This window comes from Hyperolius riggenbachi, chromosome 7 (genome assembly GCF_040937935.1).
Source record: "Hyperolius riggenbachi isolate aHypRig1 chromosome 7, aHypRig1.pri, whole genome shotgun sequence".
In the NCBI taxonomy this organism is placed as follows: domain Eukaryota; kingdom Metazoa; phylum Chordata; class Amphibia; order Anura; family Hyperoliidae; genus Hyperolius; species Hyperolius riggenbachi.
In genome coordinates this window covers 166,087,443-166,100,228 of record NC_090652.1, presented here as the reverse complement: position 1 = coordinate 166,100,228, position 12,786 = coordinate 166,087,443, and the positions used below count along the sequence as shown (strand labels likewise).

At 43.6% G+C, this 12,786-nt stretch overlaps 1 protein-coding gene across 2 annotated transcripts in view; it reads right to left on the bottom strand.

Moving 5' to 3' along the window:
• LOC137524699 (dynein axonemal heavy chain 7-like) overlaps positions 1-12,786 on the bottom strand; it is a 565,826-nt gene that overhangs the window by 84,631 nt on the left and 468,409 nt on the right. For both annotated transcript variants that reach the window (XM_068244848.1, XM_068244849.1), the window contains one exon: positions 9,734-9,928. In XM_068244848.1, coding sequence (XP_068100949.1) covers positions 9,734-9,928 — 195 coding nt within the window. The remainder of the gene's footprint in view (positions 1-9,733; positions 9,929-12,786) is intronic.

Below are 12,786 nucleotides of genomic sequence, written 5' to 3'. Positions count from 1 at the left end.
TGCAAGGTACTGGCTGACAGCCTGCCTCTGTTCAACCAGATGCTCCAACATCGCTAGGGTGGAGTTCCAGCGAGTTGGAACATCGATCATGAGCCGGTGCTGTGGCAGGTGCAGCTCCTTCTGCACCTCTTCCAGGCTCGCTACGGCTGCAGGCGAGAGCCGGAAATGACGCACGACCTTCCTTGCTGCCTCAAGGAGTCGGTACATCCCCTGGTAGGTCCGCAGGAACTTTTGGACTACCAGGTTCAGGACGTGCGCCAGGCAGGGGATGTGGGTCAGGTCTCCCCTGCTGATTGCAGCAACCAGGTTTGCCCCATTGACGGACACCACCTCTCCGACTCTGAGGCCTCTGGGGGTCAGCCAATTCCTCTCCTGCTCTCGGAGTTTGGCCAGGACATGGTTCGCCATCAGTTTGGTCTTCCCCAGGCTGACCAATTCCAGCAGCGCTTGGCAGTGGCGGGGCTTCACTCTGCTGCTGAGGTGGGGGGTTTGGGCTGGTGTGCCGGAGGATGGAAGCGGATCAGAGGAACCTGCTGCAATGCCGCTGACCCTGCATGGTGGCACCACCCACTGCGTTGTTGGTGCTGCTGCTGCTCTGACAGTGCCCGATGCTGCTCCCCCATCCTCACCCCCTTCCACTAAGCTGACCCAATGCGCAGTGAAGGACAGATAACGGCCTGTCCCAAACCGGCTGCTCCACGAGTCCATGGTGACGTGGACCCGTTGACCCACCGCATGCTCCAGCCCTCTCCCGACATTGGCCATCACAGAGCGGTGAAGTGCAGGGATGGCCTTGCGTGAGAAAAAATGTCGGCTGGGGATTGGCCAATCGGGGGCTGCACACATCAGGAGCGCACGCATGTCGCTCCCCTCCTGCACAAGGGAATAAGGCAGGAGTTGGGAGCACATGGCCCGTGCCAGCAAGCCGTTCAGCTGACGCACGTGACGGCGCTGGGAGGCAGAACCCTGACCACCCCCTGGAAGGTGTCGCTGAGCAGGGTCTGGCGACGCCTTTTGCTGGCACGGGAATCACTGGAGGGAGCAGAGGAGGCCACTGAGGACTGGCTGGCAGAACAGGCCTCAGTGTCGGCGGCAGGAGTTGCAGAGGGAGGAGGAGCAGTGCGTTGCTGATGCACTCCTGCTGGTGCTGCTGGAGGAGGTGGAGGAGGGCGGGTGGCTGCTGCCGACGGCTTCGCAATGGTGGGGGGTCTGCCACTGCCAGCTTCCTTCAACTTCACGAACTTCTCATGCTCGTGAAAGTGTTTCCCTGCAAGATGGTTGACCAGAGAGGTGGTGCCAAACGCGGAGGGCTCCTTCCCTCTGCTGAGCTGCTTGCGGCACTGGTTGCAGGTGGCATACTTGCACTCCACATATGGCAGGGTGAAAAAATTCCATATTGGGGAGGTGAAGTTGTCCCTTCGGCTGGAAGGTGCTGCCACTGCTGGTCTCCCTGTGGTGGTTGGGGGGGGGGGGGGGGTTCTTACTGCGGCTGGTGGCGGCACTGGCAGAACTCGTCTCCAGATCAGCACGCTGTGTGGCCTGCATACCACGCCCACTTGTGATCCTGCCCATGCCTGCGATGCTGATCCTTCTAGCAAGGCCCACAGACACATCCTCCTCCTCCTCCTCAGAGCTGATGACCTCCCCACTCCCAGGACCTGGCACCCAGTCTCTGTCCTTCACCCTGTCATCATCATCCTCCCCCTCCGCAAACATGTCCTGCTGGGATCCCACAAATTCCCCTTCTGCATGCATGGGCGGATGGACAGTCACCACTGTCTGAACGTCCAAAGCATCATCCCCCAAAGTGCCCATGAGCATTCCTTCCTCCGCCAATTCTGCCGCAACAGCATTCCATAACCCCACTGCGCTTGGGGATAAGAAGGTGCTGAGTGACAGGGTGCTGGTGTCGCCCGCTGGGGCTGGAGGACTGCACTCCTCCTCCTCCTCCTGCTCCCCAGGCAGTGCTGGTCGGCTGCTGCTGCTCTTGCGAACAGGAGTGATGGCGGGGGTGGAGGACTCGGTTCCAGAGCTAATGGTGGCCTGCTCATCCACCATCAGTTCCACCACAGCGTCTGCGTCCTTCTCCTCAATAGGACGGCTACGACCTGGCGGTGGGAGGAACATCTGGGCCACACGCTGCTGCTGCTGCTGTGTCTCTGCACACAGACTAGAGTACAGTACACAACAGTACTACTAACTAAACAATAGAAGAATCTAGCTAAATAATAGAACAGGTGTGACTAGATTACAGAGAGCAGATACAGGACAGGTATAGCAGTAAAGCTGGGCCTTGCTAACTACAAAATAGTACAATAATCTATCTAACACAAAAGTAGTAGTACAGGAGTAGAGTAGGACAGGTGAGAGCACAGTAACTAGAGACTAGAGCACAGAGCAGGGCAGGCTGCCTTGCCTAGGCACAGGGCCTAGCTGCTGGCTGCAGCAGCACCAGTGACAGACTGTCTCCCTCCCTAGTCCCTAGTAATCACACAAACTAAACTGCCTAAAATACAATCTATCTACAATACAAAGCAATACAGTTGAATATCAAGTGTTGGAGTGTAACAATGCTTGGTTTAGAACAATAGCAATGCACTTGCACACAGACAAAAATCACTGGAGCAGTCTCTCAGTACTATCAGTACTATCAGTCAGTAAGTCGCAAGCAGGACGAGTGAGGCAAGATGGCGTCTGGTATTTATAGAGGGGGTCTTGGCCAGGCTCCCCCTCTGTGATTGGCTGCAGTCAGAGGGCTGGGAGCCCTCTGATTCGCTTGTGAGGACTCGAGGTGACGTCTGTCGTGACGCTATCCGAACTCGTGACGCTATCCGAGCTCGGATAGCTAGGATATCTAGGATGCGCTCGGATAGCACAGCCCGGATAGCTAATACTATTCGAGCTCGGTATTCGAGCTCGAATAGTGAAAAAAGAGCTAGGATATCCGAGTACCTCGGATATTCTAGCTCAGATGAGCACCACTAGGGGCAAGGATTATGAGAAGTCCTGTATATGCAAATGTAAGGAGACAAATCAAGTCGAGGACTGATGATGGTTATGTTCAGAGCAGAGGCTGGAGTTGGGGTGGAATTTAGAAATTCAGGCCAGATGCACTAAACATCAGTAAGGTTTCATTCACTATAATAGCTTTTGTGAGCCAGTGTTTTATGACACTGAACTTCTCATTATGTGGTATGGCTGGCTGGCTGAATGTTTCTGTTCAGCTACTTCAGCACGAGAAGTTTTCTATGATGATGAATGTATTTAGTTCCATAAGAAAAATGGCAAAACTCAGCATTCTCCCTCACACAAAGAGACCTAAGCCCAACAGCAATTGAGGCAAGACCTTAAATGGAGAACCAACACAGCCCCTCCATTCCAAAGCTCTGTCCTAATTACTGGTGGGCACAGAAGCTCTTTAGACGAATCCCTGTGTCTGATGCTGTACCTATTAATAAGACCAAGGGTTCACAGTTAAAGAGAGAGTGAAAGACTTTCCAGAAGGACAGGGAAAAAACACAAGAACAAGGTCCTTTATATCCAAAAATGAGTGTTTGGAAGAGCATAATGTGGTCAGCAGTGCTAAGTGTGGAGGACATATCAAAAATGATGAGTATGGAGTAACAGCCTTTGAATTTTCATGTCATAAGATCATTGGCTATCTTAGTAATGCCTCTTTATCCATCAGAATGGAGTTGATCAAACAGTCATACAAAGATAGGTAGTCAGTTATCTCTGCATGGGTATATAATTCCAGTACTTAGAGGCTGTTGGATCTAGAGAGAGTTTTGGTACTGGAGATATGACAGCCTTATTGATGGAGGCTGAGAAAATGCCTGTAGAAACAGATAGGTTAAAAAAAATTATAAGGTGCGGTTGGTAGCGAACAGAATCTTAGACACAGGTAGTGAGGTGGGATTTGGAGATTAGAGAGGAGACAATTTGTTTAGAGAGGAGAGTACAGTGGCCTGTTACTAAGCAGTCTAAAAGTAGAAATGCAAGGTATGAACAAATGTTAATTGCTTTATGATAAAGGTATACTACTTCTTTTTTTGTTGATTTTATCAATGAAGTGTGTTGAAAACTGTTTATCTGATAAGGAGAGACTAGAAAAAAAGATGTGGGGTATGCAGTAAGGAGATATAGATAGATTGTTTTGGATCATGGGACTGTGAGAATATGATGGAAGAGAAATATGACTAAAGAGCCGATGAGAGTGCATTTCTGAAGTCCTGTAGTTTTTGTAAAATTGGAAGTTGCCATCAGTGTTGCTTTTTCTTCAGTGTCCCATAGTGACACTAGAACTCCCTTTTAGTTTAGTCTACCTGAATTCACACAATTGACTTTTTATCCCTAGGTCTTGTGTGAGATTCACACAAGAAAGGCAAACACTAGTTTGCCTTTTAGATTGTAAGCTCGCATGGTCAGGGCTCTCTCACCCTTTTGTGTCTTGGAGTTTGGTACACATTTTTTTCATATTAATTATGTCACTGTCACTACCAATTCTGTACTTTGGACCGATTCTGTATTTTGTACCAACCCTGTATTTTGTGTATTGGTGTTTATTATTATCTGTATTATTTTATAGCCTATGTTTGTTTCTTACATCGTACAGCACCACAGAATATGTTGCCACATTATAAATAAACAATAAAAATAATAGTAAGAGGGGCCCTGATGATACAACAGAAATTGTTGAATTCTAAACAAATACCAAATTTCTCAGATTCCAAGAATGTATTCTGAAATTGTAATAATATGAATATATTTTTACACTAACCAAAAGATGATTTAGGCCACATTTTTTCTGGATGCGATTTCTGCATGCATCTTCGACACAAACACCAGTAAATCTTGCGAGTATTGATTGTTCCCTTCACATTGGTTTAGAAACATGTTGTGAGCTGTCTTGGAAAAGGTTAAGAACCCCCCACTGCTCTCAATCAGGGATGATGCTCGAGATGCCTACTTGCAACGTTATCCATTGTTATGTAGGTTTGTGTGAGTACAAGTTGAACCAAAAATATCTTGTTGAGGTTGACTGGCTTATGCAAAATAGTCCAGTTTTATTTTTTGTTTTGCTTTGTGAACTAAGATTCTCAATATTAAACAACATTAGTGACACTTTTATTATTGTCAAGGAAAACGCTGTTGTATATATGAACTTCAAAGTGTTAAGTCTTAATATTAGCATATGCTGGATGGGGCAGATGTAAGCTGAGTGATAACAGCAGGGATCAGTATTATGAAAAATTCGAGTTCAGACTTTTTTATGTCACTTTTGTAAGGGTTCACTGCATTATACTTTCATTCACTTGCTTTAAAAATACCTTTGTTATTAAAAATGAAATCATACTGCTGATTAATTGTATTTGAAATGAATAAATATATGAACTGTGATACTGAGATATAAATGTCAGAATGAGTTTTGCATTAACAAAATGATTACAAAATGTTTTCCATCATGTTTGCAAAGAGCTGTATTTTGATAAAATGAATAAATCACAACTGTAAAAAGACATGTATTGAAGGTGTATGAGTATTATAAGTTCATTTGAAAAGGAAATTGGAGTGCTTCAGACAGTGGGATAATAATACCCTCTTTCCCTGAAAATAAGACCTACCCTGAAAAAAAGCCCTAGCTGGAATTTTAAGCATGCTTGAAATAGGTAAGGTGTGAGTGTGGAAGGCTGTATTTAATAACAGAAATCGTCTTCACTATCCACGTTTGATCTTTACAATGACATACGTTTGTGCAGCAAGGTGTGTATAAAGTACATTTCTGCAGAACTCCAAAAATGTCACTGATGCTCACCAGGCTGAAGATCTCATTAAACCTCATACTAAAGGTCAGGAACTAAAGAACTCTTCTGCATAGGCAAATGTGGGTGTTCATGCATTGACCATAAAAAATAATACTGAACAACTAACCAAAAACAATTGTCACCCATCTCCTGTATGCTACAAGCGACAAGGATTACCCAGAGGATTACTGAAAGAATGACCTGTACATTAGGCAAACTCTTAAAGAGAATCTGTACTCTAAAATTCTTACAATAAAAAGCATACCATTCTATTCATTATGTTCTCCTGGGCCCCTCTGTGCTGTTTCTGCCTCTCCCTGCTGGCTTGTAATTGCCGTTTTTATCCAGTGTTTACAAACAAAAGACATAGCAAGTGATAGCTCAGTGTGTGAGTCATACAGAGTGTGCAGGGGGCCTGGAGAGGGTGTGTATAGCTTCTATCCAATCACAAGCAGCACAGCACATTCCAGCCTGACTGCCTCAGCCCGACAGAGCCGACAGAGGAAAGAAGATTAGATCATATAACAGAGATAACACAGCCACTGTGCAAATAGGAAAGGCTGTAGTTAGACAGAGCACATTAGAACAGGTATAGGAACTTATAGGATAGCAGAAATAAGGATGAACATTTTGTTACAGAGTCTCTTTAACTTTTTGGCTTGGATAAAAATCTTTTTGTTTGATGAAAGATGAACACTGCATTGCAGAGTATTCTTATCTATGAAAACTGGTTGGCAGTATCACATTTTGAGCCTGACTAGCTGCTCTTGGGCCAAGATGGCTTACTGGCTTACCATAATCGCTAGAACTATTAATTCTGAAGTGTACCAGTAAACTTTGAAGGAAAAAAATAGGGTATTAACCATAATATGAACCTCTAGAGAAAATTGGTCACGCAACAAGACAATGACCGCTAAACACATAACTCAATCAAAATGTTACAGAAAGGCAGTAAGCAGAGGAAACCTATCAATACTGCTGAGCTGACGGCGGATTGGACTAAAATAACTTAAACAGTTGTGGATAACTGATCATCAGGTATAGGAAATGTTTAGCTGTGGTTATTGCTGCGCAAGGGGGGGGGGCACAACACATACTAAAAGCAAAGGCTGCCACACGCATGTAACCTTGAATCATTTTCATCAACACATGAACAAGCATAATATTTTTTACTCATTTGTATAACTGCATGAGAATGGGATTACGTTTTAGGTTGCATATTTACATAATTACTGAACATTTAAAAGGATTTATAAACTTGCCAGCAGCACTGTACATATGAATGAAAACAAATGTATGATCTTTAACATTTGCATTTTAAACTTGTTATTACTATAAGCCTATCTGCTTAAAGTTTTAAATTGCATCTCCCTTCAAAAATTTTCCTAGTTATAGATGAAGTGAGAAAAGAGCTATCTTATGTTTTATTTATTTTGTCCTATGCATCCATGTCTTGCAGCTATATTGTACAGCGCCATGAGAGATGATGGTGCTATTTAACTGATACGTGCATAACAATATTATTATTTAGTATTTATATAATGCAGATATTTTTCACAGTGCTGTACAGAGTATACGGTCTTGTCACTTAACTGTCCCTCGGAGGGGCTCACAGTCTAATCTCTACCACAGATTTATGTCCATCATAGTCTAGGGACGATTTAGAAGGAAGCCAGTTAGCCTATCTGTATGTTTTTAGGATGTGGGAGGAAACAAGAGTGTCCAAGAGAATCCCATGCAGACAAGGGGAGAACATACAATCTCCATGCAGATATTGCTCTGGCTGGGATTCCAGCCAGGGACCCAGCTCCCTAAGGCAAGAGTGCACAATCCCTTAGGCCACTGTGTTGTCCAATAATAAAAATAATACATGTGGGACGTGTCCCTGCACACCCCAGTGGTTTTCCATGTTGGCGGTTGGGGAAGGGAAGCACATCTTCCGCATACCACTCGCAGTGCATGTAATGAATGCATATGACCCCGTTCAGGGGCCATGTCCATTCATAATAAAGATTGTGAATGAAAATGTAAAAAATGTAAACACTTCCTGGTAATCCAGGGAGTGATTCTATCACTATCGTGGCAAAAAGTTAAATTACACACACCACATATTTTTAATTAAAAAGAAAATATAAAATAATATAATCAATCTCTTCCAAAGCCCCCACCCCAGTTACCAAGCAGATGTTTTTAAAAAAAAAAAAACATAAAAAAATTCCATAAATAGTTTCCTAGGGACTTAGCTTTTTTAATATGTATGTCATGAGGGTATATTACTGTTATTTTAGTACATAAGGGCTCACAATTGATGGGACACAAAAAAACCCTAAACAGAAAAAATACACCTTTATTTCCAAATAATAATGGTGCCATACATTGTGCTAGGATCATAATTTAAATATTGTGATAGCCAGGACTAATGGGCAGATAAAATGGGTGGGTTTTATTTATAGTAGCATTGCTTATTTTAAAACTATAGGGGATGGAATCGAAGAAATAATGTATTTTTTCTTTTTTTGGCGGGGATTTGCATATAAAATGCATAGAAAATTACTGAAAACAAGTATTGCCCACAGAAAGCTTAATTTGTGGCAAAAAAAACAAGATATAGATCATTTACCTGTGATGAGTAGTGATAAAGTTATTGGCGAATGAATGGGAGGAGCGCTGGCAGGGGAAAATTGCTTCTGTCCTTAAGGAGAAAACACCTGTAGGCTGAACCGGTTAATAAGCGTGACAGTTTTCAAATGTAGAAGAAAGGATCCGCAAACCAAGACAGGTTGAAGTGAAAAAGGCTTGAAAAATTTATTTGAAAAAATCCACAAGATATGCAATAAAAACAGGATCAACTGACGCGTATCGGGCCTACCATCTGCCCTTAGTCATAGTTAAAAGTGAACCTGCACAGGAGGAAATTTATATGAGACCGGGGAGGGAAAACCCCACCCCCGGAAACACACAAACCACCTCTTAAAGGAACATACATCCATAAGAAATGCAATAAGAAAATTACAATAATAGCATTGGAAATATCATATATAAAAGATGTAAAAATGTTGTCACTGAAAACTGCTGGGGTAAGTATAAACATACCAATGAGTATATACAAAGAAAATAGTGCGAACTAAGAAAACAGAGGCAGCAATGGTAATACATACAAGTGATTAGGTACATACAGTGTATATATAATCCAATAGTAAAAATAAAGCTTCAATATGTATAGACTAGACTCAAGTCCCACTTTTTATTTAAACCATGTGGTACACGAGTGCCCAGTCTATGAATCCAGAAAGCTTCTCGTTTCAACAGCAACCTTTGCATATCACACCCCCTAACTGGATACACCACCCGCTCCACCCCCTGAAAGACAAAGGAGGATAGATCCTTCTCATGTACTGTCTCAAAATGTTTAGAAACCGCCGATTTGCGGAATGTGTTCCAATTTGTACCACAATAATGTTCCGCTATGCGGGCTCTAAGATGACGGGTGGTACACCCCACATATTGTACACGGCATGACATGCAAGAAATGACATAGATTGTGTTTTTAGTATCACAATTCACATACTGCTTAATTGCATAAAATGCATAGAAAATTACTGAAAACAAGTATTGCCCACAGAAAGCTTAATTTGTGGCAAAAAAAACAAGATATAGATCATTTACCTGTGATGAGTAGTGATAAAGTTATTGGCGAATGAATGGGAGGAGCGCTGGCAGGGGAAAATTGCTTCTGTCCTTAAGGAGAAAACACCTGTAGGCTGAACCGGTTAATAAGCGTGACAGTTTTCAAAGGCTGAGTTACATAAGAGTGATTTTAAACCAAACAGTAATGAGGGAAATCAAATCATTACAATGTCACTCATCAATCTACTGTACCTTGGAAATGCTGCATTGTTTTAATTTTATTGTATTTTATATTTGCTTACCAAACTATCATACACTTCTTTCCAGCCATCTTTAAGTCTCATAAAATCTTTTCGAATGCCTTTAAATCTCGTAATGGAATCCAAACGGCATATTTCATCCCAGGATTTTTGGGGTAACCAAGTGCAGGGATTGGAGTGTGGGTTGTCTAATCCTATGCCTCCAGTCAGCAAAAACATCCACTCTTCTTCATCAACCTGGAATAATGGTACAATTTCAAATGCCAATCATGCATTGTTAATAATACTTATTGCACAAGTCAACACACAATATGGCCTGGGTACCAATATAAAGTGCAAAGGGCTATCACAAACGATTTGTGGTAGTGCTTTGCAAGTGATTTTAGAAGCAATTACCCTGCTCCTATACAATACATAATGCTGGGCATACACGGCATAGATTATGTGCCGGATCAAGCCGCTGGCTCGATCCCGGCGCATCCCCGCTGGTCCCCGTTGGCGCCTGGATCGATCCCCGCTCGTCCTCATGGGTGCTCCTTATCTTTCGCTTGATTCCCCGCTATTGTCCGCCCGTGGGAATCGAGCAGGGAATCTATCCGGCGGGTCATCGGACCTGTCAGATATTATCAATCGAGCCAGTAGCGGCTCGATTGATAAGGGGAATTGTACCGTGTATCCCCAGCATTAGAGTGGAAACGCTCCCAAAATGCTGCATGTCCTGCAATTGTGACATCTCTAAGTGCAATCACTCCAGTGGGATTTGCTTCATCCACTTACATTGGCAAAGAGTTTTGGAAAATTGCTAACGATTGAAAGAGATCTCAAAATGCTTCCAAAATGTTACGCTCGGTGGTATATTCTCCACGGTCAGCACACAATGCAGATCCTGACGTGAAGGAGACACACACGCAAGCACAAGGAACCAGGATATCCCCAGTTTAGTGGAGGAGAGGACTGACTGCCGTAGGAGATGTGGCGCACAGAGCAGGCGTATATCCGAGCAACCACAAACAATACTAAAATACAATGGATACGATATTCCTAGCGTATTACAATTACAGCTATCAATGAAGCTACAAATGACTGACTAACATATGTATATATCGGCGATGAACCGATATATAACCTAAGCAAGGAACGCTAGCTAGGAACTGGAACAATACAAGAAACAGGACTCAGAAGGATTCGCTACTTCTAAGCAGAAGTGAGCGCAATCCACGCAAGGTAACAGGAACAGGACTAGGAGGGATTCGCTACTTCTATGCAGAAGTGAGCGCAATCCACACAAGGTAACGGGAACAGGACTGAGCTAACTAAGCACGGGTGATCACGATACGCGCAATCTACCGAAACGTGCTGGAAGCTGACTGACTGAACACAGGATATAAACAGTTCATGTACGTATATATCAGCGACACTGATGTATTAACGTAACACGAATACAAGGAAAATAACAAACGTGCTAGTATGCGTATATATCGGCGATGAACCAATATATGATACAAGACCAGCAAAGTAACAAATACCGATAAACAGGATCAGAACCAGAAGGACTCACTGACCCCTTCGCAGGAGTCAGTGCAGTCCACACGAGATCTAGGAGCAAGGGGGGCCCAGACAGAGTAACAGACTGATCTGAAACTATGATAGCCCATGGAGCCCTGCAGGAAGCAGATCTTTATACTGAGGTCATCCAATGGGAATGCAGATTCCCACACAGGTGAATGGTAATGATTCAATCCTGAGCTGGCCAGAACTGCAGAGCCACTGCAGATGGAATCAGCAACTAGTTTGAGTGCAAACCAAACTATGCAAGCAAATGCATGTAATGACATCAGAACTGCTTGGGTTGCAATACCACTGCAGCCAGTAGTAAATGCTGCAGAAGCGATCGTGACACAAAAACACTGTAGTGGGCCCAAAACCCTAAAACATCGTTAGTCCTTTATACTTCTAAATTATAGTCAAAAGATGCTGAAAAAAGAAAATTATGTTAAAGTCACAGAAGAAATTAATCGGAATTAATTCTTCTGCTTTCAGGCTTATTTAGTGCAGAACTCGGATGTATCATCTGATAAGAGTTTACCAACCTCTTTTGAGTAGCTGTTCTGCAAGGAACACTGCTGTGCTGTAAAGTATGTTTCTAAAGGACAGTTGAACTGAAAGGGGTATGGAAGCTGCCATATTAATTTCTTTTTACACATTATTAGTTGCCTGGCAAACCTACTGATTTCTTAGGTTGCAGTAGTATTTGGATAAAATACCTGAAACAAGCTTGCAACTAATCCAGTTAGACTTCATTCAGCGCACCTAATCTCCTTGCTTGTTTAGGGTCTGTGGCTAAAAGCATTAGAGGCAGAGGATCAGCAGGACAGCCAGGCAACTGGTATTGCTTAAAAGGAAGTAAATATGGCAGCCTTCATGTCCCACTCAGTTCAGGTGTCCTTTAAACACCGTGGAAAACAGAAGTGTGGTGGCGCATTTGGATTCATATGATCATAACAAATACTTTGATATGGCTAAAAAATCTATTGGCAACATGGACTGTTTATAGATTTTCCTTCTTTAATCTCATTCTTCAGCTCAAATACTATTACAGTGTATATTGTGACCATTAACCTCCCTGGCGGTACGCAGATGCGGTGGCTGCGTCCGCGGGAGGGATTTTTTTAAAATTAAAAGTGTTTTTTTAAACGTGTTTTTTTAAAAGCGTTTTTTTAATGTTAGCTAGCACTAGGCTAGCTGACTGTGGCCCCCAAGTCCCCCGCAACGGTCTGACCCCCCCGATCGCCGCCGGCAACACTCACCCGTCCGTGATCCCGCAAGAGCCGCGGCTTCCCAATTGGCTTCACTCATTGCTATGGTGACGATCGGACATGACATCATGACGTCATCGACGTCATGCGCAGTTCCGATCCTCCCCATAGTGAAGCCGGGTGTTGATTGGGAGGCTGCGCCATTGCGGGATCCCTGGGGGGTACGTATACTGGCGGTGATCGGGGGACTTGGGACTTGGGCCACATGGTTAGCTAGCCAAGTGCTAGCTCAACTAAATAAAACCATTTTTATATAAAAAAAATCCTCCCGGGGCCATG